This window comes from Puma concolor, chromosome B3, assembly GCF_028749965.1.
Source record: "Puma concolor isolate L17-30 chromosome B3, mPumCon1.1.hap2, whole genome shotgun sequence".
Taxonomy (NCBI): domain Eukaryota; kingdom Metazoa; phylum Chordata; class Mammalia; order Carnivora; family Felidae; genus Puma; species Puma concolor.
Window position 1 is genome coordinate 147,745,258 of NC_141672.1, and position 26,681 is coordinate 147,771,938.

Consider the following 26,681-nt stretch of genomic DNA (forward strand, 5'->3'; position numbering starts at 1 on the left):
TTCCCAGTCGGCCTCAGAAGGCCTTTTCTGATCACGGTTCTTTACAGGGGCGTCTCCCCCACCCCACCACCCCCGGGAGGGCGCTGGCAGAGGAGGGCCGGCCCCGTGCCCGGCCCTCCCCAGGGGCCCCTGTCTCGGAACACACGGGCCGGGGCCAAGGCCAGGAGCACCACGGCAGGACTCAGGGTGAGGACACGCTTGGGCATGTGCAGCAAGGCCACTGTGCTAGGGCTCAGGGCCACCTCTGACTGCCATTCGCCCCACACTCTTCCCCCTCAAACGAGCATGGGCCCCTTAGATTTACAGGAAATTCAGCCCTTTCCACAGGGTTAAGGCCTCATGAGCATCCATCCAACCCTCCCTCCCTCCCTCCCTCCCTTCCTCCATCCATCATCCCTCCTTCCCCCCTCCCTACCTCCTTTCCCTCCCTTCCTCCCTCCCTCCCTCTATCCATCATCCCTCCATCCCTCCTTCCCTCCCTCCCTCCTTCCCTTCCTCCCTCTCTCCCTCCATCCATCATCCCTCCACCCCTCCCTCTTTCCCTCCCCCCTCCATCCATCATCCCTCCATCTCTCCCTCCCTCCCTCCTTCCCTTCCTCTCTCCCTCCCTCCATCCATCATCCCTCCCTCCCTCCTTCTTTCCCTTCCTCCCTCCCTCCCTCCTTCTTTCCCTTCCTCCCTCCCTCCCTCCTTCCATCATCCCTCCATCCCTCCTTCCCTCCCTCCCTCTATCCCTTCTTCATCCACCCAACCGTCCACTCCATAGATGAGCAGTGAGTAAATGCCTCCCGATGCCAGGCTCTGCACAGGGGCTGGCGCCTTCCCCTGACTCCTTCCCCACACTGCCAGCCTGCCTCTCCTCTGTAACTGCCCTCCAACTTCTGCTTCTATGACAACAGCCTCAGCCCAGCTCAGCATCTCAAGCTGGACCATCTGTCCTAAGAACCATCTCCAGCCTCACTTTCCATCTCCCCCGACACAACGCCCCCGACTTTCTCCCAGACCCATTTCCCCAAGTCTCTCCCCTCCAGCTCCCTAGCATGGTATTCAAGGCCTCCGCGGTCCCCTCCTGTTTCCCCCCAGACTCGAAGCCTCTCCCACCACCCAGGCTTTGCTCGGCACATTCCCGAGGCCTGCGTGCCCCATTGTCCCATCGAGTGACAAGCTGACCTTGGCTTCCAGTCTCAGCTCAGGAGCCGGCCAGGCCTTCCCCGGATGTGCTACCTAGGCCTGGCCGCTCCTCACCTCTGGCCTGTGCTCCCTCCCAGCCGCCCCTTGTACAGAGGGACAGGCAAGTGTCGCCAGGACTCAGTTGACTGCCTGCCCGGGCTGGGAGTGGTGCAGAGCCTGGCACGGAACTGTGGCCGTCACTGTGTGCCGAGAGCAGGGGGGGCACGTAACCCCGCGGCAGGAGAGGAGTCTGGAGCCTCCTGCACTGTGCCACGGGGAGGGGCGGCCGGCGCTGACGAAGGCTCAGGAGCAGCTGGCTCGGCCGCCTTCTTGTCCGGACCGGGGAGCTGCTCCCCAGAGCCCCAGAGCAGACTGCATCCAGAACACCCCGCTGAAGGGCGGGCCGCGGCCACCGCGGGATCTCAGCCTGCTACCCTGGGCTCGGCTCTGAGCTGCTTCTCCAGGTCTGTCCACGGCCCAGCGGGGAAGCATGAGCCTGCGCCTCCTTCGTGAGGGCAGGTTCCTGGCAGGGCCCCCTCCCCCGGGGTGGTCAGTCCCACCTGCCCGGTCCTGGTCCCTTCCTGCACCTGACGCTCCCTTAGGCTCTGGCCAAGTCACCTGGTGGCCGGGCTGTATGGGGACCTCTGCCCGACTGGGCTTGTGCCTGGGACTGTTCTCCTCGAGAGCTGGATGTTTGGTGGGTGCACGTAGGACCCACACACCCTCCTGCGGGCAGCCCGTCTCTCCTCTGGCCGTTCTTCCCAGTCCCCGACCCTCCTTCCCCAGCCGGCGATAGCAATGCATCTAATAGCAACACGTTGGGCGCTCCCGGGGCAGGACCAGAGCCACCAGAACCTCGGCCCAGGGCCCGCAGGGCAGCAGCCGCTAACTGGTGTTTGCCGCATTTGCCGCGCACGGGGCTGAGCTCTGAGACCCAGGGCTTCCCTGGTGAGGGGCATCCCCCGCCCCCGGCCCCCTCCCAGCTCGTACCTGAAGGCCTTCCCCGAGTGTCCGGGGGGGAACGGGCTTCCCTGGGAATAGATCTGCTGGGTTCCCGCCGCAGAGGCTGAGGTCATCATCTTCTTCTCCGCTAGGAAAGGCAGGGCAAGGTCACGGTCAAGGGCTCCCTGCCCTGCAGACTATGGGAGGCGGGGGGGCAGCTGGGGAGCAGGCGAAGGACGGGTGTCCTCGAGCAGGACGCATCCTGGCCGTCCAGCCGCACGCGCCTTCTCTGCACACGAGGGCACGGGCCGTCCCCCAACACCCGGGCTGGGCCACACGCTGCCAGAGGGCAGGCCCTTCCCGAGGGTCGGGACGATGGAAAGAACCAACAGAAGGAAGCTCCTCCTCGGATGCTGTTTCCTCCCAAGCCCACGGAGGAAGCGCGGGGCAGTGGCCCCAACCCCCTGAGTGTGGACCCCAGCGCCGCCCTGCTTGTCACGGGCGTGGCCTTGCACCTGTGACTGAGGGGCTCCTTTCCCTGCAGTCTCGAAACTCCCACGCGTGTTATTTCCACACACCTGACGGCCCACCCACGAGACACCGGAATAAGGGAGGTTAAAGTTAGTTACAGGGCAATTATTTCGTGCCTCGACAGACCCCTCGCCTGTACCCATCTGTGGCCTGGGAGGTGGGGGGGACACACAGAGTTGGGGGGGGGTCCCCCACTGGGCGGTCATGAGCAAGGATGGACACGCGGGCTCGTGGACTTGGGGCGGAGAGGGCGGGCCTCCTTGACCACAAACCGACTACCTCTGTGACGGGCTGATAAACCGAGGCACTGCCTCTGGGTCCGTTTCCTTGGCTGCAGCGAAAACCCCACAGCACGGAGGGGCTTGGACTCCTACGTGTGTGCTTCTGACCGGTCCGCAGGTGGAGAGGGGCTAAAGGTTTCAGGAGACAGGTGCTCCAGGGACTTGTGACCATCCACTCAACGTAAGCTGTTATTTTCTTACGCACTTAGGGGTTTGGGTAGTTCGGGTAAATGAGAAACACATTTTTTCCTAAGCGCTCTAAGACATTTGTGGGGTACGAGATTATACGTGGACACAGGTATGTAAAGATGTTCGGTTTTATCATTCAGTCTTCTGCGTCCTTTTTCGCTCTACGGCTTTGACCTGCTTGACCGCTGCAAAATCTGGCTCTATCAGGATTTTCTCGTGTTCCTACCTATTTTGGTTTTCCCGTGTTCCGAGGCTCATGACACATGTACCTTCGCCTTCGGGTCCCGCTCGTATCTGCATCGTATCTGTAGAAGTTAACCATCTCAGCGGGGCGCCTGGGTGGCCCCGTCGGTTAGGCATCCGACTTGGTGTCGGCTCAGGTCATGACCTCACGGCTCGTGAGATTGAGCCCCGCGCGGGGCTCTGCGGGGACAGCGTGGAGCCTGCTTGGGATTCTCTATCTCCCTCTCTCTGCCCCCGCGCCCCCATTCTTTCTCTCTCTCTCTCTCTTAAAATAAATAAACTTTAAAAAAAGAAGATAACCATCTTGGCCACGGCTCTTAGCTGCCTCCGAGGGCACCCCACCCCCACTCCTCCGGGTTAAAGGGTTTCACGTCATGTCGTTTGGGCTACGGCGTATTTCGGCAGCACGTCAATCAGGAGTTGCTGGTCAGGGGCCCCTGAACACCAGCTTAGTTTATCGCTCGTGATATTCACGCTTCCTTACCAGTTCGCTTTTTTTCTGAGTATCTTGCAATTTGCTAAAAATGTCCTCGTCTTTTCTTGTGAGACTTCCTTCCTGCTTCTCCTTTTCTCCTTTCAAGAGTGGCTATCTTTAGACCCACGGGAAGCTGGGTTTCTCCATAAACGTCAGAGAAAAAAAACCAGCACGTGCCGATGGGAAACGTCTGTGTAGGGCCCCCAACCCAGGATGCACCTAGATCTTTGCTGAACGGGTTCGATTCGGGTTTTTATTTATCCTTTGTGTCTTTTGCACCTTCTGACAATCTCTGCGCCAACTCTCGGCGTGCCTCGTCCTTCACGCTCCTGCTTTTTCAACCTGCCGCTTCCGTTCCAGTCTTCTGCATTTCGATTCATGTCGCGAACAAGCGCAGTGTCTGGAAGCTGTCTTCTCGGAAGCCTAGGCAGACGGCCCGTGTCGGACGAGTCCTTCTGCGGCTTCCGGCTGTGAGCGCAGCCTGGTGGGGGGAGCACTGCATTTCCTGCTTTCCTTCCTTCCCTTTCCTTTTTCCTGGGGGTTCGTGTCCCCTGTTCTGTCATCCTTGTGGGAAGGTGTCCGTGTTTGGGTAACATCACAACCTCACACGGATTCCCTAGGAATATCGTGGGGATCCGGTCAAACATTCCGGCTCCTCGGAGAGGAAGAGAGGCCCTTTGAGACGTGCCGTCTCTGCTCTCGTCCGCGGACGTGGAGAGACAGGGGTGGACGCGGCCGGCGTGTCTGGATGGCCCGCGGGAGCCGCCAGCGGAGAGCCTCCTGGTGGTGCTAACGGGCGTGCTCTGTGCTGGAGACCGGAGGCCACGCCCCACCCGTCGGTGGCGCTCCAGGGAGGCGGCTCGGGCACCTCCCTGCTCCTTCACGTTTGGTCCACGGCCCAACGGGAGGACGGCGGGGTCTCCACAGGTGTCGACGTCAGGAGGACTGGGATTTGCACGAATGGCCCCCAGCTCCTCAGTCCCGTAGGACGCTATGGGGTCCCTTCCGGTGAGCGTTCCCATGCTTCCTTCGGGTGGGCCGGCTGGTTTCTCCCCTCAATGGACCCCAACCGTACTGAATCTTGCAGGAAGTCCTTGACCACAAGAAAGTGGGATCCTTTTTCTGAAGTTTGGAATGACAGAGATGTTTCCAGGCTGCTCATCTTTTCTAAATTTTTTTTTTTAAATGTTTATTCATTTTAGAGACAGAGAGAGACAGAGCATGAATGGGGGAAGGTCAGAGAGAGAGGGAGACACAGAATCTGAAACAGGCTCCAGGCTCTGAGCTGTCAGCACAGAGCCCGACGCGGGGCTCGAACTCACGGACTGCGAGATCACGACCTGAGCGAAGTCGGTCGCCCAACCTACTGAGCCACCCAGGCGCCCCTCCAGGCTGCTCATCTTAGTGGAAATCCACCTGGGGGGCGGGGGTGGGAAGCCGAGAATGGCACCCTTCCGTCCGGGAGCGAGGCGGACACAGGTGGGCCCCCGCTGGCCACCACCGGGTGAACCGTGGACATCCGTGTGCACGTCTATTCCAAACCCTCGAGTTCAGCAGATGAGGGGTCCAGGGCCCCAGGCGGCAGGTGAACGAGAGGCAAGGCCAGAAGTCGAGGGGTTCCATTCGGACTCCTGTACTCGGCGCTCATCCACAACCGCTCCCTCGGGATGGCCGCCCCTCGATGGCCCGACGGCGGCCACACGCCCCACACCCTCGGCACGTAAGCGCTGTTCGGGAACTTACACGCACTGATTCCCGCAAACATCTCAGCAAACCGGGGGTCTCTCTCCTGGGAGAAGATGGCATCGGCCTTCTCCACGGACTTCCCCGCCTCGTGAACGCCGGCCGGGAGGTTGGGGACAGGAACCTGTTGGCACGTGAAAACACAACCACATCCAGAGTGTGAGACACAGAGAACGTGTCTGCAGCCCCGTCGGGTCCCCTCCCCCCCGCTCGCTGGCAGTTCAGGCTGTGTGGTTTTACTGAGGTGGGGGGCTCGTCTGGAGACCGGGAGGTGCGGTGTGAGCCGGGGACCGCAGAGTGGCACGGATCCCTTACAGAGAGACAACCGATAATCAACCACCCTAAACACCAGAAGCGTGGACTTGGAAGTCTAACGTGGGTGACAGGCCCAGCCCCGAGGCACCTCGTGATTTCTCTACACGGCCGTGGGAAGCAGCGGGAGAAAAGGCAGAAGGAAGAGGAGGGACAGAGGGGAAGGGAGGAGGGAGGGAGGCTGCGTGGACAGAGTGGGGACCCGGTGCAGGGCAGGACAGACGGCCGGGAAGGGGACGGGTGACGCGGCTCAGAACTGCCTCTGTCGGCTTCCGCGTCTGCTGGTCCGGTCCTTGGGCTCACGTAGAGCCCCCGCAGCTCCCGATCGCCCCCAGACACTCCCCATACGGGCAGCTCGGGCCCTACTCGGCCACCCGGTCCTCACGTGTCCTCTACCCTCCATGGCCCCGCCCTGCAGGAGGGTCCCAGGACACCCCCAGGGTGGGACCTGCGTCTCCGCACTCGGTGGGAGGACACAGCACCAGCACCTGCTGGGCTGAGGGCGTCAAGCTAAGGGTTGAACTTAGTCCCCCGACCCTTGGCCCGGAGACAGCTCCAACTGGGAAAGAACCTTCCAGAAGTTCACCTGCGACAGGTCGTATGACGACAGCCCATCTCTCTGGTGCACCTCCAACTCTGCCTGCTGCTGCTGGAGCTGCCTGCGGAACGAGAGGTCAACAGAGTCATGACGAGGTCATGACGTGGTGGCCGCGGGGCCGGACTAGAACCTTCCCCCAACCCAGAGGGACGGTGGGTGACACCCAACGGGCCTCTAAGTGGTTTTCAATTTTTACTTGTTTTAGTTTACGACTTTTTAAAGTTTATTTTGAGAGCGCGAGCAGGGGAGGGGCAGAGAGAGAAAGAGAGAGGGAGAGAAGGAGAGAGTCCCACGCAGGCTCCATGGGGTCAGCACAGAGGCTGATGCGGGGCTGGAACCCAAAAACTGTGAGATCGTGACCTGAGCCGACAACAAGAGTCGGACGCTTGACCAACTGACCCTCCCAGGCGCCTCTTGTGATTATTTTTTAATGCCCCAAATCAAGACTCCAAGCCCTGTATTTTAAGTTTAGGTTGCCAACATTTAGGAAATGCGTTTTGGTTAACGATTTCATGTCACGCAGGGTAAGAAGACACCATGTGAAAACAAACAGTTACGGCAAAGTTCCGATCAACACGGAAAGAAGAAACCCTTGGCCTGACAACCTGTAAGCTGGATGGGGGCGGGGTGCGTGACCTCATGTCCCCCCCTCCAGCCCTCACGCTGGACTCTCACAGTGTTACCTGACCTCACGCCCAGTACGAAGAGGCTTCCTGGGTGGTGGCCTCGCGGCCAGGACCTGACCTGATGCCCCCGGTCCCCGCTCTGTGCTCTGCAGGCCCCCCCACTGCCCCGTTCGGGACAGAAAACGACTCCTTACAGGAAATGGCTGCTTTACAAAGTTTCAGAAGGTGGAAACTGGGTTACATTCCCAGGACAGTGAGCCCCACAGCTCAGAGCCTAACGATGGGGCAGGATGAGAGCGTCTTTTTCCAGTCCACACACGGGCAAGAACGCCAGGCGAACGTGGTTAGACCGCTGACCCGAACCACACGCCTAGGAGTCAGCCTAAGGGACACGGACAATTCAGGCACAAACGTACGTGTGACACGCACAGCACGTGCACGTTCACAGTAAGCAGGGAAACACTTTCAGCCTTAAATAAACAGAGTGAGTGCAAATTAGGACGAACCTGGAGGGCGATCAATTCTTCGACTACGCAGCGGGTAACAACACAGTTAGCACGGTGGCTTGCGCAGAAAGTTCCGGCGCGGGGGAGATGCCCACGGCAGAGTTCCACACGGAGGACGCCGGTGCCCTCCGTGCGCCCCGGGCCCCTGCGCTCACCGCGACCTACGCCGGGCTCACAAAGGGAGCCGCTACTGCTCCAAGTGAGTGGTTTCTGAACTCCCTTCACGGCGGAGCGCGCCGAGGCCCCGAGACGCCAGGCGTCTGCAGAAGAGAGACCGTGCCCTGGGGAGCGGGTGACGAAAGAGGGTTTGGGGCAGGGGCTATTTCACAGCGTAAGGGACACCCACCTGGGAGGTCCAGGAAGGCCTGGGCCGGCCACTGTGGGCGCTGGTGACTGGGCCCGGTGGGTGAGGCCCGCCAGGAGCCCGGCCTCAGAGCCCAGTTGCCACCCCAGAGCAGGGGGGTGTCACCGAAGTCTTGCCCCGCGGCCCCCCACCAGTCCCTCTACTGGGCCCCCAGCTGGAAGCTTGAGAGCAAGGAGGTCATGCTGTCCTGTCCACGGAGGCGAACGTCAGCCCGTCCCTGGCAAACAGGCCGGGCCACCAGACTGGCGGGCGGTGTAGACGGAGCGTGGCTAGGTTGCCTCGGTCCACGTGCAGGCTGTTTGGGTCACACTGACCAAGACCCCCCCTCCCCCCGCTTACTGACCACTTCCGCTCCTGGGGGCAGAGTCAGCAGAGGTGGTGTGGTCCACAGCCCCCCACCGAGACAGGGACGGCACAGGTCGCTGCTGGCCTCTGTTTCCCCCTTTTCTCTTTTTGAGAGAGAGAGAGAGAGAGAGAGAGAGAGAGAGAGCAAGGGAGGGGCAGAGGGAGGAGGGGAGAGAATCCCACGCGGGCTCTGGGCTCAGCGCAGAGCCTGATGCGGGGCTCAATCCCGTGACTCTGGGATCATGACCCGAGCCGAAATCAAGCGTCGACGCTCAGCCGACTGAGCTGCCAGGCGCCCTCTCTGCTGGGGACCCGCTGCTTCTCCAGGCAGCCTGCTCCATCGCGGAGGGAAGCAGTCACAACAAGTCTGTCCCCGAAACAGCCCAGACCTACTTCCTTCCAAGTCCCATTCAGAGTTCCCATCCTGCGGCCCAAGAAACGGGACAAACTGAATTCTTCTCAGCAGGCAGAGAGAGGCACGTCTGAACCCCACTCACCTGCAGCCGTGCCCGTCACGTGGGCCTGGGCGTGTGTCCCCACCCCCCAAACGCCAAGGGAAGACCACGTAGAAGAGAGCCCCGTTGGGGGACCAGCGACCAGCTTATTGAGAAGCCAGCCCAGACCGGCCCCGTTCCAGGAAGCGTCCTGGACCGTCTACACCAGGCTCCGCACTAGATCCGGGGAATGACGGGGCCAGCCCCATGGGGTCTGGGTGGTCACGGTGTGGACATTCTCCACGGGAGGACAGAGGAGTCCGCAAGCCCAGGGTGCTGACGTCAGAGACGGGACGCGGGAAGAAAGAACACGCGTTTGGTCTCCAGACCCGGGTGCGAGAGCCATAAAACGTGGGATTTCCCCCCGGGAGTCTGTACCTGCACCCACGACACCGGGAAACAGCAGCACTAAAATCAGGTTTTTAAACAGTTGCTATTTCAAAACATGGAAAAAGAATCAATCTAACGATCCGCAGAAACGCCCTAACTGTCCGTGTCGCCCTACTCGTCTCTAACGGTTCTGCCAATTCACGTGCACCCTGCGGGCCCCTGGGCAGCCGGGGCCTCTCCCCGCCTGCACTGCGGTGCCCCTGCGGTCTCCCCATTTCACAGACGCACACAGAGCCTCAAGGTCTGCGTGGCCTCCCTGCACCAGGGATGTCGGGATGCCGTCGATCACGTGGGACACTCCCCGGACAGAGCAAGCGAGCAGCCACGAGGGGGGCCGTCGGACCTCTGGGAGAACCAGGATCTGGTGAGGAGGCACGGGGGCTCCACGGGCTCGGCCGACCCAGGTGGGGCTACCAGTGCCCCCCACGGGCGGAGCGCCGTCTGCATGCCCGTGGCGAAGGACTCCGAATGCCCCTCACGGGGTCCGCGTCCAGAAGCAGGGGCGTGCTCTACGGAGAGGGCTCCTCGGGGCGGGACGGAAGGCAGGGGGAGCTGCTCGGCAAAGAGGAGGGACGTCCCCTGAGACAGGGAGGCGGCCTCATCAGGGCACAGGGGAAGAGGCAGGGAGGGAGGACATGAGTCCCAGGAGAGACGCTGTGGGGCCCTCTTCTCCACCAGGCTGTCCGCAGCAGGTGCGCGGGAGGGCGGGACGCAGGACGAGCCCCAGGCCGGGGCCCTAAGCTCTGCAGAGGCGAGGTCGGCCCCTTGCTCTCTCTCCCCACTCCCGCCCCACTCCTGCCCCCGGGGCACAGGGCGGTTAAGGACCTTTCCGCGGAGTCTGCTGCTGCTGGCCGAGTCCAGCCAGAGGCAGGAACGCGGGGAGGGCCGGAGGGCTGGCGGTCGTCACTGCCCTCTGCTGCCTACGGCGAACAGCTCCCGCCGTCCCCGCCCAGGGAGGGCCGCTCTGTCCCCTTGGCTGTCAGCTCCTCCCGCCGGCGGTCTCCTCCCCACTGCCCCCATAAGGGCTTTCAAGAGCAACACGTGGGGCCGCACCCCACAGGGAAAATGCGTCCTGTTGTGTCGGGGCAGCCGGACTCAGACCCAGAGATCACGCCTCTGCGGGGGAGGGAGGGAGTCAAAAGCCCTCAACGTGACCAAGTTTACCCTATTGCAACTAGACCGTCTCAGATACGGGAGAGAATAAGGGAGCGTGCTGTTTCTGTAGCACAGATCGACTCCCGTTTGCAAGCAGGAGGTCACACAGCCTGGGGTCAGAGGGCAGGAGGTCACACGGCCCGGGGACAGAGGGCAGGAGGCCACACGGCCCGGGGACAGAGGGCAGGAGGCCACACGGCCCGGGGACAGACGGCAGGAGGTCACTCGGCCTGGGGACAGACGGCAGGAGGTCACTCGGCCTGGGGACAGAGGGCAGGAGGTCACATGGCCCGGGGACAGAGGGCAGGAGGCCACACGGCCCGGGGACAGAAGATAGGAGGCCACACGGCCCGGGGACAGAGAGCAGGAGGTCACTCGGCCTGGGGACAGAGAACAGTAGGTCACACGGCCCAGGGACAGAAGATAGGAGGCCACACAGCCCGGGGTCAGAGAGCAGGAGGTCACTCGGCCTGGGGACAGAGAACAGTAGGTCACACGGCCCAGGGACAGAAGATAAGAGGCCACACAGCCCGGGGTCAGAGAGCAGGAGCTCATACGGCCTAGGGACAGAGAGCAGGAGGTCACACGGCCCGGGGACAGAGAGCAGGAAGTCACACGGCCTGGGGACAGAGAGCAGGTCACACGGCCCGGGGACAGACAGCAGGAGGTCACACGGCCTGGGGACAGAGAGCAGGAGGTCACACGGCCCGGGGACAGACAGCAGGAGGCCACACGGCCTGGGGACAGAGGCAGGAGGTCACTCGGCCCGGGGGCAGAGAACAGGAGGTCACACGGCCTGGGGACAGAGGGCAGGAGGCCACACGGCCTGGGGTCAGAGGGCAGGAGGTCACACAGCCCGGGGACAGAGAACAGGAGGTCACTCGGCCCGGGGACAGAGGGCAGGAGGCCACACGGCCTGGGGACAGAAAGCATTGAGAGTGAGTTGCTGACACCAGTCCCCCCCCATCCCCCCTGTCCCCGTGGCTGCAGAGAAAGCCAGACAGAAGTGGGAGCAAACGCCAGGCTGTGAGGGGTTACGACGGGATGGATGGCCAAGGGGTGCTCCTGACAGAGAGCTGGGCAGAGAAAGTTCTGGAAGACCAGAAAGCCCGGGGTCTTCAATGTTCAGGAAGCGGGTGCCCGTCCGAGTCTCAGGAAGAGCCCGTGGCAGGGGTGGACAAGGAGTGTGGCCCACGGGAGACAGAGGATGCACTGGGAGGGCCCCGGAGGGGGAAGGAGCAGGAGGAGAGGAGGGGACGCTGAGCCCCTCGGTCCCTCCAACGGGAGGAGGTTCGTGCACGGGCCCTGCTTCTCGGTTCACCGCCAGGCAGGAAGCAGCCGGGAGGAGCCAGCAGGACGGCTCACGCCAGGGCCCCAGAGCGGACGGTGGGCAGGTGGCAGAGGGGATCCCGCGGCCCCAACACCGTCTGCGGCCACTGAGGCGGACCCCACCCCACCGACCGGGCCCGCTCCGGCTCGCTGTCCCGCCTGCCTGCTTCACACACGCCGGCTGCACGCAGGACCCGAGGTCACCTGACAGACGTGCCGGGCGGGGGCCACACGGAAACCCAGGTCAGCCGCCGGGAGGGACCTCAAGCGGGTGGCCCGGCCCGGCCGGCTCCGTGCCTTGTGGGCGAGGAGCAGGGCTGAGGCTGAGGCACAGGCACAGGGTGGGGCTTCCCCGGAAGGACGCCCCGAGGGGGGCTCCAAGGGGAACGCCCCAATCCAGGTAGCGGGCAGGGGAGCCAGAGCACCGAGCGAGCGAGCCAGGAGGCCACGGCCACTGCCTGGGGGCGGCATCGCCGGGACGGCCATCGGGAGCTGGAAGGGGGAGCAGACCCCACCAGCTCAGTGTGGAGCCAGGGAAAACGGGACAGGGGTGCCACTGGCCAGCGCGGGCACTCAGGGCTGTTCCCCCCCGCCAGCTCACCCCGCGCCCCTGCTGTAGTGCCCGCAGACGCTGGGACCGCCCTGGCCTTTGTTCACACTGCTTCTTTGACCTTGCATTTCCTCGAGAATAACAGGGAGGAGGCATGACCTGGTCCCGGCCGGGAGCCCGGCCCCACTCACTCCCCGCAGCAACCCAGGGGAGAGGCATTATCGCCCCATTGCACAGACGGGAAAGCGAGGCCTGTGAAGTAACGTGACACCCAACTCGAGGTACAGGAAGCCGGGTGTCCAGACCGGGGCCCAGGTGTGCGTGCCAAGGCGCGTGGGGTACAGGGTGAAGCCGGGGGTGGTCCGGGGACTGCGGAGCCTTGAGTAGGAGGGACATGTCCAGGGAAACCGTGTGTCCCTGCAGCGCCACCCCCAGCCCCCTGCCCCGGGGCCCTGGAGCTGCCAGGGCCTTAGCCTCGCTCCCCCGCCCGGCTTCAGAAGGGCCCGGAAACCAGGCACAGGCGGCCGGCGCACCAGGCAGGGAACCAGGGAGGCCTGGGGAGAGAAGGGGGACGGAAGCATGGCGGTGGCAGAGGACGCAGTGAGGGGCCCACAGGGACCGACCGCCAGCTGCAGGGGCGGGGAGCCTATGGGGGGAAAGGGCCCGGGGTAAGGTCACCAGCCCTCGACTCGGGGAGGGCACCCGGACCCAGCAGGGCTGGGGCGTGGCGAGCACGTACTTGACGTTGGTGTTGGTGCAGATGACGTACTCTATCTCGTCGGAGTAGGGGTTCTGGAACGTGAAGCTGCTGGTGCGGATCAACAGCCACTCCCGGTTCTTGGTGCGGAGCCGGTACATGACCGACAGCACCTGGCCCTTCAGTTTGACCACCTGAGGAAACATTCGGAGGAGGAAGGAAGTCAGGGGGAGGCAGGGCTCAGAACGGGGCGCCGCGGCAAAGACAGCCTGAGGGGACGGCCAGAGAGCAAGGCTGGGCCGAGGGGGCCTGTCCCCCTGAAGCAGGCACTGTCCTCTGTCACGTTCTCTGAAACACCTGTTTTCTACCAGGACTTCTCAGCTCTTCCAAATTGGGCCATAAAACTCTATAAGCCAAGTGTTTCCCTTTTCGCCTGGGCTGCTAGGGTACTCTGGGTTTGCAACTAGTACCCCGTCCCCGCCCCCCCCCCCCCCCCCCCCCCGCAAGAAATGATCTCACTCGGGTGTAGAGTTACATCGTAGCAGTGGATTTATTGCTTCCCACCTCACATTACAAAAATCTTTAAGCTCCGTTTAACGCTGCTAATCGGGTCACGTATACTCTCCGGGAGGAAGGGTAACGAAATGATAAATTCATGTGCGTTATCTGTGCGCGCACGGATCTGTTACTGCTTTTACGCTGCGGTACGACTTCCAAACTACCTCCAAACGCACGTCCTCACAGGAGGCTGGTAAGGTGGGTCTCACTCTGGGTAGGGCTTTAATAACCGAGTCTCGGACAAGGTAAGTAAGCTGCCGGAGATCAGACGACTCTGGGGGAAAAGCTCGGCCGGGAAGCAAGGTCTTACTGCCAAACCACGAGTGCCCGCTCCTGTGCTCCGTGTACACGCACAATGTGTGCACAAGCAGAGACACAGGGCTGTGAGCGTGCTCACACGGCCCTCGCGACCAGCTCCCGCGGCTACGGCATAAACAGGAGAAAGCCCAGGAACAAAGCCAGGCGGACGGGCATGCCTCTCCGCAGGCCTGTGTCCCCAGATCCTGGGGCTGGTCGGGACAGAGAAGGCTCTGGACCCGGGGAAGCCGGGCTGGCTTGACCACGAGACCAGAGTGTGATCAGAGATGAGAACGGGGACCTGGTCCCAGGGTCGCGGAGGGCCCGGCCCCTCTTCCTTACCTGCCCCCACTTGTACTTTGTTCCTGGTTGGATGTCTGTGCACAGCCTGGGGACAGGGACCTCTTGGTGACCTGAGTCCCGCCCCCCCAGCCCCGCCCTCGCACAGAGCAGGCACATCATCTGAACTTCCTTGATGGGTCTGTTGGCCCCACGCCCTGGGCTGATGCGCCTGAGCGACCACCCCTGGGGAACCCAGACGAATGAAACCTGAGAGGGCTGGACACCCTGGTGGGAAACCCTGAGTGATCCAGAAACCAGACCAATGTCCAGGGGGGCGGTGACCCTTCCTGGCACCGAGCTCGAGGAGGCAGACGCGGGGTCAGGCAAGACCCCGACCCTCAGGGGTCACTGCCCGTCAGCAGGTCCCAGCAGGAAGCTGGCTCTTTCCCCACAGGACCACAGGTCAAGGCCACATGCCCCGGGGGCCGGCACGCTGAGGGGGTCCCATGGGAGACTCTTTGAATCTGCACAGAACACAGGGAGAGGGCAGCCACCTCCCACGTGTTGAGCCCCGGGTCGTGGCTCCCTGAGGCAGCTGCTGTGCGTCTCTTAACCGAATGCCTGAGATGGGGGGAGAGGTTTTAGCTCCAGGGAACAAACACCGGCCAAGGCACTGCCCGGGTGCAAAGCCGGAGAAGGAGCGGAGGGAGGGCGCCGGCAGCCCCCGCCCTCCCCGGGGCCAAGTTCCTGGCTCGGCCTGTGACACCAGCCACCTCGCGTGGCCCTCACGACAGCACCGCGTGGATCTGGAAAGTGAGCCCCAAAGGAGTTAAACATCCTGCCACGGCCTGACGGAGCAGCGCGGAGGCAGGAGGGGGTCCCGGATCCCCCGGCCCCCACCGCCCGCTGTGTCTTCATGAACCTCCGAGGCCGAGGCAGAGCCCCTGTCCCAGGACAGGTATGTCAGCGGCGGTAACCAGGCCCAGCAGGCCGAGTCCCGTCTCAGAACCGTAGGCTCAGGAGGCACGGGGTCGCCAGGATGCCGTGGGGTCCACAGAGGGTTCCTGGACGGAGACAGGGCTGGGCTCCCAGATGTACAGCATCGACGTGCACGCTGAGTCCGGCTGCCAGGCTCGCACGGACCACGCAGGCCGGCCACAGCCCCGCCACCCCACACTCGGTGCTCCACCGTGCACGGCGGGCAAGCAGACAGCAGAGGGGGCCGGGGTCCCAGCCCCGGGTCTCTCGGGGTCCCACACTTCCGCCTGACCTCTGGGGGACCTGTAACCTGGCGAGGGTCCGAGAGCAGAGCCAAGGGCAGATGCAGTTGGGGGCCCCTGCGTCGGGCGCCTCCCCAAACCCAAACCGCTCAGGAACCTGGTGGCCCCCTGAGGTCTCACGTCCGGGCCGCTCACACACTTCGGTTTAAATCCAGAGTTCCAGGGCGGACCGTGGGCCGACACAGCCCCCTCTGCGCTTCTGGAAAAACCAGCCGCTTCCTGTGATCAACATCTGTCCCCCAGCCTGGCCGCCGGTGGCCGGAGCCCAAAGAACACATTCGAGGGGCCGAGGCCAGCGCTCCAGGACATCCCCGTGGCTGCCCGGCTGTGGCCTGCCGAGCGGTGACCGCAGGGCCGTCGGCCCTCAGGCGTGGTTTGGGCTTTGCCTCCTGCCCACAGGGTGAGCTGGTCGTTCCCGGGGCGAGGGGTCTGTAAGCAGGTGCCGCGCGGGGTCGGGTGTTACGTTCCTCCTGTTTCCACCCCCAAACCACCGGCTTCCGGCAGCATCCGCGGGGTCATGTCAGCCTGCTGTCGGACGGAGAGGCCTGGGTGCGGTGTGGCGACAGGCAGGACGGGCTGGCAACGGCGGCCTCACCCCCCGGTTAGCACCGTGCTGTGTGACTTGGGGCCGGCGGCCGAAGCTCTCTGAGTCCTGGCGTCCGCCCTGAAAAGTGGGGCTGCCTACAGACCCCGTGGGCTGACGATTACCTTAGATCGTGTGCGACAAGGGCTCTGTCACTAACCCGGCAGGGAGGCTCTGTGACCACAGACCCGGAAAAGGGAAGCAGACCCAGCGCGAGGTGTAGAACGATCTCCACGGATTCAGCGAACACGTCTCATGAGGACGACTCGGGCAACACGCGTCAGCCTCTCCTCTCACGTGTTCCCGGAATGAAAGTCACTTGCCACGGGTCGCGGTCCATTCAGACTTTATCAAGAGCCACCCACCCAGGAGGAAGCTCCAGCTCCGTGGTGGACATGATGGTGACACGCACAGACGTGGAGCCCGACCACAGGAAGCTTATGTTTCAGAGAGGGAATGGGGTGAAGGCAATCAGGGGACAAATAGATAAAACAATTACCAACTGGATCAGCTGTTGTGGAGGAAAAACGAGGGCAGAGGAGGGTGGGGGCTTTCTGGGCGGGCATGGTGGCTGTTGACCACACCTCTGAGAGGACAGGAGTTAAAGCCTAACCAGTAAGAAGACCTCGGTCCTGGGAAGAGTGCAGGAACAGCATTCTAGTCGGAGGGAGCATGTGCAAAGGCCCTGAGGTGGGGAATAGCACCCGAAGACCCGTGTGACCGCGTGGCGTGAGCCCGTGAGGATAAGACACGTGGGGCAAGGGTCACACTGAGCCTGCGGCTGTGGCGCGGAGCTCGGATCTGATTCTGGGTGTGCTGGAAAGCCCCGGCACGGGTAAATAAGGCCACGGCAAAGAATGATTTGCGTCTTCAGCGGTGTGGAGCAGGCAGGAGTAGAGCGGGGAGACCGGCAAGGCTGCGGCCGCAATGGAGAGAGTGAGAGCAGGTGGGGAGGGGGGTGCTGGCCGAGGTGGGCGGGAAGGAGCGGAGGGAGAGGGGACGGCTGTGCACACGTCCCGGGGGGAACAGTACGTGAGTGCTGGGTGTGGCAGCAAAGCCAGAGCAGGGAGGACGCTGTCTGGGCTCCTGGCCTGTGCAGGCGGGGCCACGGCGGTGCAGGGGGGCGGGCTCAGAGAGCCCGAGGGCTGTGGGCGCAGTGCAGGGGCGTGCGAGGTGCCTGGGCGCCCACAGGCGTGCTGTCGCCTGGACAAAGTCGCTGGGGAGATGCTACGGGGACAGCAAGAGGGAAGGGAGGCAAGGGCCCAGCTCTTAGAGAAGCAGGATCCGGTGGTGTTCGCGAGGAGTGGGCGGGGGGTGGGGGGAGCCGAGACCCGCCAGGCGGCGACACGGGGCGTGAATGGAGCGGTGTTTCGGCGGTGGATGCGGCGAGCGGCCATGCCCCCTAAAGAAGGAACTCAAAGGCCCTCATCCTGGAAAACCCGTGGTTTCCCTTCCTGGGCTGGGACGCCCGCGGCCTGGGAGGAGGAACCTCTTCCCGGCCGCCACGGCTGAGCGCTGGGACACCTGGCTCCCACACATCCACCCTGTGGTCTTAGGAGCCCCTGCTCCCGAGTGGCCCTCTCCTGTCCCCAGATGTGCCCGCGACTGTGCAGAAGCGGCCAGCAAGCTGAGCGCGCAGGTCTCCCGCGGAGCCCGGGTCCCACCGGAGCAGGTGCTCAGCCCCAGGCAGCGGACGGCGGGGCCGCGAGGGGGCACCTTCCTCCCAGGCTCCCCAGAGCGTCCTGAGTCTGTCTCCCCCGCCCTACCCCTCCCGGGGCGTCAGCAGGCAGACAGGGGTGTCCTGAGGCCCCTCCCTACCCGGCACCCCTCACCTGGACGTCCAGCTCCCAGGGCGCCCCCTCCAGGCAGATGCCCCCACATTTGCCTTCCTTGCACCCCGGCCGCCAAAACCGTCTCGAATATGCCGCCCTGGGTGCACTCTCGTCAGGGACTCGGGCGGGGGTGGGGGCCTGAACGCCTCACGTGGCCTCGGCAGCCTTCACCCCGGCCCCCCGCCTCCCTGCACATTATTAGCCTCTCTGTCCCCTGCCCTTCTGCCAGTCACGGCTCCCGGCTGGGTCCGCCCTCCCCACTGGACCTGCCCGGCAGGTGCGGGGGCGAACGGGTACCCGGGCCCCATGTCAGCAGCCGGCTCTGGCGGTACCTGCTGGAAGCTCTCGCGCAGGTGGCTCTGATCCTCCGAGTGGCAGAATTCCAAAATGTCCTTTCCGAGGAGATCCTGAATAAAGAGACAAGCTTGAAGAACCCCCGCCCCCCACGACTGACGCACGACTGCAGAAGCATCCGTCTGCATCCCCTTCTGCCCTGTCCCTCCGCTCACCGCGTCGTAAGGGGGACAGTGGACGCGGGGGGGTCCCCCCCCGTGCCCACCTCTGTCCCTCTGCACGCTCGGCACCCCTTCCGCATCTGGCTCAGGCCCCCCCGTCAGCAGCCCCAGTGCAATTTTACTGGTTCGCCTTGGAGAGGCAAACTGTAATAAACACACTTTAGAACACTTAAAAATGTTTTAAAAACTTGAGGGACGTCTGCGTGGCTCAGTCGGTGAAGCGTCCGACTTCGGCTCAGGTCATGATCTCACGGTCCGTGGGTTCGAGCCCCGCGTCAGGCTCTGTGCTGATGGCCCGGAGCCTGGAGCCTGCTTCCGATTCTGTGCCTCCCTCTCTCTCTGCCCCTCCCCTGCTCGTGCTCTCTCTCTCTCCCTCAAAAATAAATGTTTAAAAAAAGCATGAAAAGAAAGCAAATGGCAGGGCAAGGAGGGATGCGCTGCCTATGGAAACCAGAACTGTTTTGGTGTGGACAGCGGCACTCTCTTGTGGCCGCACGCACGCTGGAGTGTGAGATAACCGCACTTGTGAAGGCTGTTTACCGTCTACCTTCACCGTCTGCCTTGTATCCAAAGGACCCAGCACTAACCCGAGACCAAAGCGTGTTTTGCCGCAAAACCAGCCAGTGGAAGACGAGCCGTCACAGGGCAGCTCCTGTGTGTTGTGGAAAAGTGGTCCAGCTGGACGTGGGACGTGTTGTGGGCGGCAAAGGATGGAGGCTAATCCACTGATTGGAACCCGAACCAGCAAGTGGCCTCAGCGGGAGCTGGCAGGGGGGAGGAAGTCCGCTCTGCGTGCCAAGAAGCATCTAGATGCTCCTGGAAGGTGCCGGCGGGTGCACGGGTCTGGCTAGGCACATGCCGCCGTCCGAGGTCATGGTGAATTTGGGGACCAGTTAATTTCCTCCCTTGATTCCACCCAAGAACCTCAAGTCTGCAAGAATCTAGAGATGGAGGTTTGTACGAATGGTTCCAGTATTTCGATTTGGTTTGTGTTTCTAAAATCACAGGTAAGCGAAAGACCCACACCGGCGTATCCCAAATTTCGCTCCTAGAACAGAGGTCTTCTTCGTTCTTTTTTTAAGTGCTTTTTATTTCGGAAGACACTAAAATCTATAGAAAAATCCTTTACCTAGATTGTCACGTCTGCGGTTTTTACTTTCTTTTGCACGTATGGAAACAAAAATACACGAATGAGAAATATGAAAATATGTGTAACGAAACATCTTTCATATCTACACACACACCCTGAAAAAGTTCTTATTAAATCATCTGGAAGCAGCAGACAGAATGACACCTGTCCTAAAGTATGTATCTCAGAAAATGACATCTGACAAAAAAAATGAATATTCCATATGACACCTAAAAACCCCACGGATACTCCACACATATTAATATTTCTTCAATTATCTCCCAGACGTCTTTCTGGCTACGTGTCTCCAGCCTGGGGCCCCACGGAAGGCCTTCCCGCTGCAGACTGTGCCATTTTGTATTTGGTTTCTCTTAATCTAGAATAACCTCTCCTGCCTTTCTGTGTCTCTCGTGACGCTGATATTTCTTTAAAAAGGTCTGGGACAGGGGCGCCTGGGTGGCGCAGTCGGTTAAGCGTCCGACTTCAGCCAGGTCACGATCTCGCGGTCCGTGAGTTCGAGCCCCGTGTCAGGCTCTGGGCTGATGGCTCGGAGCCTGGAGCCTGTTTCCGATTCTGTGTCTCCCTCTCTCTCTGCCCCTCCCCCATTCATGCTCTGTCTCTCTCTGTCCCAAAAATGAATAAACGTTGGGAAAAAAAAAAAAAGGTCTGGGACAAAGACCGGACAATATGCTCCTGTAACAAAAGGTCCCGAATACGTTTCAGTAACAAGGGATTAGGCAAAATTAGGTGAATGTCTTTCTCAGTCTTGTCACTGAGAACGTGTTTTTTTTAAGTTCCCAAGAAGATGTCCTGTTTCGTGATCATCCAAGTTAACGGATCCGAGAGCCCCTTTTCCCTAGAGCATCTTGACTCTGGTTTGTGAAAACTCAGCCAGATGGACGGGATGGCGAGGGCCAAAAGCAGAGGGTTAATTTTAAGCCGTGCAGCCAGCCGTGTGCAACGCCTTCCTTGCTTTGGAAGGACATCCCTCTCTTCCGGCAGGAATATGGATTTCTATGCCGTGTTCCCTACACCGTCGTCCTGCTGAATCTCGAACAAAGGACAGAAGGGCTTTTCAAGTAAAGGTAAATGTCTAGCCACCCGCCACGGGCCCCGAGCTACGTACCTGGGGTTGGTAGCCAACCACGCTGATGCACCGGGGGTCCACGAACGTGATGACCCCATCAGAGCTGTGTCGGGATAAGAACTCCGTGGGCACCGACACCCCGCTCATGTCCATGCACACGGGAGAGCTGGTCACCTGCGAGGAGGGACCCGCACTGAGGTGGTCTTGACAGAGACAGGGACAGGGGCAGGAGAGGCAGAGACTGGGAACAACCCACGGGGAGTTAATGTCACAGATGCTTCTGTGTCATCGGTACAGCGGGTCTGAAATGTTCAAAGGGGCGCCTGGGTGGCTCAGTCGGTTGAGCGCCCGACTTCGGCTCAGGTCATGATCTCATGGTCCGTGAGTTCGAGCCCCGTGTCGGGCTCTGTGCTGACGGCTCAGAGCCTGGAGCCCGCTTCGGATTCTGGGTCTCCCTCTCTCTCTGCCCCTCCCCCACACATGCTCTGTCTGTCTCTCTCTCTCAAAAATAAATAAACATTAAAAAAAAATTTAACATTCAAAGCGTCCTGGCCTCACCTTCGACTAATTGTACGCTTGGGCCACCTTACGTTCTGAGCCTCAGTTTCCCCACCGGCCAGTGGGAACAACGAACCCCCTGCGATCTCACAGGGTATGAAGCTGGTGCTCAGAGGTGTTCCTGCTGTTCCCTTCCCCACCTTCCCCTGACTCAGGATGGCAAATGGCTGTACGGGACGGGTCAGATGTTTGGAGAGTAGACGCTTGTGGAGCGAGTGTTTGCAAGGCTTCACTCTCCACCCCTCCCCCCCCCCCACCACTGTGAGGAACAAGCAATGCTTATCACACGCGGATACGTGAATGATGCCTCTCAACCACGTGTCTGAAGGCGGTGAGACCTGGGAGCCAGGAGCGCGACAGGCTAGCGTCCCCCGAGCCACGTCTACTGTGGCCCGCGGTCGCCGGCAGGGGCTGGCGTCCTGCCGTCCCTGCTCTCTCCCACATCCAGCCTCCGCCCTGCCCGGCGAGGGGCCCGGAGCCCTGAGGACGCTGGGCTCGCGGGGCTGGGGACAGTCACCCACCCACTCCTGCTGTCCTCCCTCACCTGGAGTCTTCCGATGGCCACGAGGCAGTACTTGCTGCCCTGCCCCACGTCCGCGTCCTCCTCGGGTATAGTCATGCCTGAAACGAGACAAGCCGGGCTCGTCCACGCCTGCCCAAGGCGGATGGGAAAGGGCAGAGGCGCCCAGGCACGTACGAGTGCAACCAAAACCCCAGGTGCACGTGGACCACCCAGGGTCTGGGGAGGCGGCGGCGAAGGGACCCGCCCGGCCGGCGTCTCCGGTGGCCTCCCGGGGCCTCACCCCTGCGTCTGTGGATGACACGCGAGATCGTGAGGAAGATGAAGCGCAAAGTACCCATTTGGACATTTGCAAACTCGGCCAGGACGTCCAGCTATAAAAGAAACCTCGGGAAGAAGCGCAAGTGGGCATTTCTGGTGCCGTAAACGTTTCATTTGCACGGGCTCGAAGGGAGAAAAGGGGGTTGGTTACCGAGCGCTGAGAACCAGAGCTCTCTGGGGCGCCCGGCCGGCTCAGTCGCCAGGGCATCATTAGACTCCGGATCTCGGGGCTGCGAGGTCGAGCCCCACGTTGGGCGCGGGGATCGCCTAAAAATAAAATCCTTAAGCAACAAACAAAACCCCGGTGCTCTGGAGAGGCAGGACCTGGTGAAAACAACCCTCGTTGTTCTCTGGTCGGAAAAGAGTCTTCTGCCCCGTCCGGCGGGGGTCTGGCGATGCGCGTCGCTCGTGGTGCAAGGTTCCCGCCTTAGCGAAGCAAGGAAGCGTCTCTTACGCCACGCAGCTTATCATAAAGACCGCCACACTGGTCACCCCAAAGCTTCCGGGGACGCAACCCCACAAGTACGGGGACAGCCCCTCACCGCCGACCGCGGCTCTGAGAGCCAGAGAAGCGTCGCTCCGTTCCCAGCGCACCGTCCCGTCCGCTCCCGCGGGTGGCCGGTCTCTGAAGTTTCTGCTTCACCCCTGCTGTATTTCTCTCCTACCCAAAGGAGCAGGTACACGCGTCATTTTCTTATCTTCTCTCCTTTGGACCGGGAAGAGGAGTGCCCCTTAGACACTCCCGGGCTTTCGCTCACCTCACCGGACAGCAGGTCCCGGAACGCAGGCCCTCGTTATTCCCAGATCGCAGGTACCGGGGCTCATCGACCACTTGCCCGCGTGCAAACGTGCAGGTGTTTCTGACGCTGGGCAAAGTCAACGCCTCAAAGACCACCTTGTGCTCGTGTGTCCTCCAGCAACTGCAAGGAAGTGCGCCTGTGGATTCACCCAGAGGACACCCGTCCCAGGGACTGCCGGGTGCAGGGCAGGTGCGGTCGTAGGTTTGGGTGTTGCCAAATTTCCCCCGGGAGGGGCGTGCCGACGAGCGTTCCCACAACGTGTCCGAGAGGCCTGCGTCCCCCCAGTCTCGGCCAGCGGAGCGTGCCGTCACGTACGTGTGAAGACCAGTTTCGGATCCTGCCCTTCCGTGAATTATCTGTTCCGTCTCTTCCCCATTTTCCTCCTGGGATTTTGGTCCTTTGACTCTCAATTTTCTCTTGAATGCTTATTTATTTTGGAGAGAGAGAGAGAGAGAGAGAGTCCAAGCAGGGGAGGGGCAGAGAGGGAGGGAGACACAGAATCCGAAGCGGGATCCAGGCTCCGAGCTGTCAGCACAGAGCCCGACGCGGGGCTCGAACTCACGAACGGCGAGATCATGACCTGAGCCGAAGTCGGTCGCTTGACCGACTGAGCTTCCCAGGCGCCCTTCTGCCTCTCAATACTCAAGAGTTCGTCACATATTAAGGGATTAAGTCCTTGTTGTGAATATGGTCTCCTGGTTGGTGCCGTCTTCTGGCTTTGCGTATGGCGACTGAACAACTTGAGTTTTTATGGAGTCAGATTCATCAATCTTTTCTTTTACCACCATCGTTCTTAAGATACCAGCAAGCTCTTTTATGGAGTTCCGGAAAGCCATTTCCTACACCAAAACTCACCCGTGTTTTCCCCTGATGTTTTCATGCTTTCACTTCCTACATTTAGATCCCTAACCTACTGGAAACTATTCTCGTGTGGGGCATGAGCCACGGGATCTGATCTTATCTCTGTCCGAATGGCTGTCTGTTTGTCCATCCACATTTATTAACGGCGCAGTGATCTAAGATGTTGCCTTTATCCTACGATAAATTCCCATACACCTTTGGCTCTAATTCTGGGCTTTCTCTTCTGTTCTACTGGCCAGCGGTCTATTAAGCATCAGTCCTGTGCGATTTTAATTATAGAGGCGTTATTGCAGGGTTTAGTATCTGGTAAGGCTGTTCCTCTCTTACACTTTTTCAGTGTTTTCTAGGCTATTCTCAGGGATTTACATGAAGCTTAGTACCAACTTACTTCACTCCACAAAATAGCTTGCTGGTTTTCTTATCTGGCCTGCATTAAATGTATCAATTAACTTCACGAGAACGGACATCTTTGTAATGCGGAGTCATCTTCCCCAAGAACGGGGGCATTTTCTGATTTGTTTAAGCCTGCTTTTGTGTCTTTGGGGGGTGTTTAAAATTTTCCTCACATGTACCTGTACTCTATACACTTACTAAAGTTATTCCTAAGTCTTTAATCGTCTTCCGTTGCTATTTAAAGGGGGTTCGCTCTACCGTTACGACTTCCGTTTATTATTTATGTATACGGGGACGATTGATTTTGTATGTTAGCACCGCAGTGTGCCATTTCACTGAATTGTGCTACTGTTTCAGTTAGCTTTGTGACTGGCCCACTGGGCTTTTGCAGGTGAACTATCCCAGAATTGAAAAGACGTCATTTTTCCTTCTTCACACATTTAGTTGCCTCTGATTCATCTAAGGGAACGGGCTAGTATCTCTTAACGATGCTGAAGAGTGGTAGAGAGATTGGGAAGTCCTGCCTTGTTTCTGATCTTACTGGAAATGCCGGAGATTTCTCGATCACATAAGATACCTTCTTAAAAGAGAAGTTATCCCCGAATCACTTTGGTATTCTTGAAAATCTATCGAATGCCTTCATAGGAGACATCTGGATTCTAACATCTGTTACGCACACAGTCGATTACAATATATTGTTTTACTTGAGGTATGTGAAGAAAACGTGTCCTCACACAGACAGGTAGCTGGAGGAGGGAGAAGTTTTTTCTCAGATCATCGTGGATGGTAATCTTTGATGCTTTCCTAAATCTTTTTTTTTTTTTTTTTTTTTTTTTTAATTTTTTTTTTTTTTTCAATGTTTATTTTATTTTTGGGACAGAGAGAGACAGAGCATGAACGGGGGAGGGGCAGAGAGAGAGGGAGACACAGAATCGGAAACAGGCTCCAGGCTCTGAGCCATCAGCCCAGAGCCTGACGCGGGGCTCGAACTCACGGACCGCGAGATCGTGACCTGGCTGAAGTCGGACGCTTAACCGACTGCGCCACCCAGGCGCCCCTGATGCTTTCCTAAATCTTGACAAGTGGCTGTTTCTCCTTTTTTTTTTTTTTTTTTTAATGTTTATTTATTTTTGAGACATAGAGTGTGAGCAGGGAGGGGGGAGCAGAGAGAGAGAGAGGGAGACAGAATCGGAAGCAGGCTCCAGGCTCTGAGCCATCAGCACAGAGCCCGACACGGGGCTCGAACCCACGAACCACGAGATCATGACCTGAGCCAAAGTTGGACACTTAACCAACTGAGCCACCCAGGCGCCCTGACAAGTGGTTGTTTCTTTAAGGTCAACTGCGATGTAAAAATAAAAACTGTATCAATGAGTATTTCAGCATTCTGTTACATTATAACAGATTGGTCTTACACTTTGAATGGGCCTTTTACTGATATATGACTGGAACACAATGTATTCATCACTAGGGAAATACTGGTCCATCAAATCACACAGATCTAAATGTTGCCACATTAGAATACATGATATTTTAAAAATCTGGTATATTAAAAAAAAATACCATGGCGTATTTCATCAAAAACATTTCTAGGTATTGGTCAAGACCATGGTGGTGGACACAAGTTTCCCAAAATTCATTCTTACTAGAAAGCTTTAATTGTATCACTGACAGCAAATACTATCATCTTCATTGAGGTGACAGGTTCATTTTAATTTTTTACAAAAATATCTGCCAAATACACAAATTTATTTACCTTTTTTTAACGTTTGTTTTTGAGAGAGAGAGAGAGAGTGTGTGCGCGCGCGTGCATGAAAGCAGGGGGGTGGACAGAAAGAGGGAGACAGAGGATCCCAAGCAGCCTGATGTGGGGCTTGAACTCACGAATCATGAGATCATGACCCGAGCCCAAGTCAGACACCTCACTGACTGAGCCCCCCAGGCGCCCCCCAAATATGCAAGTTTAAATAAACCACAGTTTGTCAGTCATTCTTTCAAGAAAAAAATGGCGTTTCATAAAAAAGGCAACTTGTTGGGCTCACAACTCAAACAACTGCACATGTGCTTCTCCCGGACACAACCACTATGCTTGGATATGCAGCACAAGTGGCTGTGTGCCTGCGTCCTTCCCATTTCAGGGTCCCATCCGGTCAGTGCTTTTACAGCCTCATCAAGGACATGCTTACGCGAAACCAGCATTAAAAAAATGTTACACTGTCTTTCACTGCAAGCGTGTGGTGACCACGACGGCGGGTTGGTGGCACTGCCTTGAGGCACGCTGAGCCTCCACAAGTGTCTACCCGCCACTGCCTACGCACCACCCGCGCAAAGCGGACGCAGTTTAAAGGTCCAACCACGTCTCGGTGCCCCGGGGAAAGCGTCTCAACTCTGCGCGCCTCTGCGACGGTCTCCGGACGCCCGGGGTCCACGGAGCAGCCCTGATAGCCGCCACCGCATGTGCTGTCACCCCCCCCCCCCCCCCCAGCCTGGGCCTCCCGGCCTCCTCTCCGCTGATCCTCTCCCCCTGCCTCCACTTCTAGCCACACAGTAACCGGACCCGAGACCGTCCCCGACTCACTTTGCCTCTGGAGCTCCAGGCCCTGACTCCACCTGCCTCCTGGGAAGATTCACCCCTGTCTCACGCGGCCGTCAGACTCAACCCTGCCCAAATCCTCCTGCCAACGCCCGTTCCCCTGGTCTGCTCTCCTGCAGAGGACGGCTGGTG

General features: G+C 59.9%; 1 protein-coding gene across 2 annotated transcripts in view; it reads right to left on the minus strand.

The window, feature by feature from the left end:
• ARNT2 (aryl hydrocarbon receptor nuclear translocator 2) overlaps positions 1–26,681 on the minus strand; it is a 143,676-nt gene that overhangs the window by 9,378 nt on the left and 107,617 nt on the right. For both annotated transcript variants that reach the window (XM_086711748.1, XM_086711749.1), the window contains 7 exons: positions 21,606–21,682; positions 20,543–20,677; positions 18,105–18,179; positions 12,983–13,134; positions 6,473–6,545; positions 5,575–5,698; positions 2,161–2,260 (listed from right to left, as the gene is read on the minus strand). In XM_086711748.1, coding sequence (XP_086567874.1) covers positions 2,161–2,260; positions 5,575–5,698; positions 6,473–6,545; positions 12,983–13,134; positions 18,105–18,179; positions 20,543–20,677; positions 21,606–21,682 — 736 coding nt within the window. The remainder of the gene's footprint in view (positions 1–2,160; positions 2,261–5,574; positions 5,699–6,472; positions 6,546–12,982; positions 13,135–18,104; positions 18,180–20,542; positions 20,678–21,605; positions 21,683–26,681) is intronic.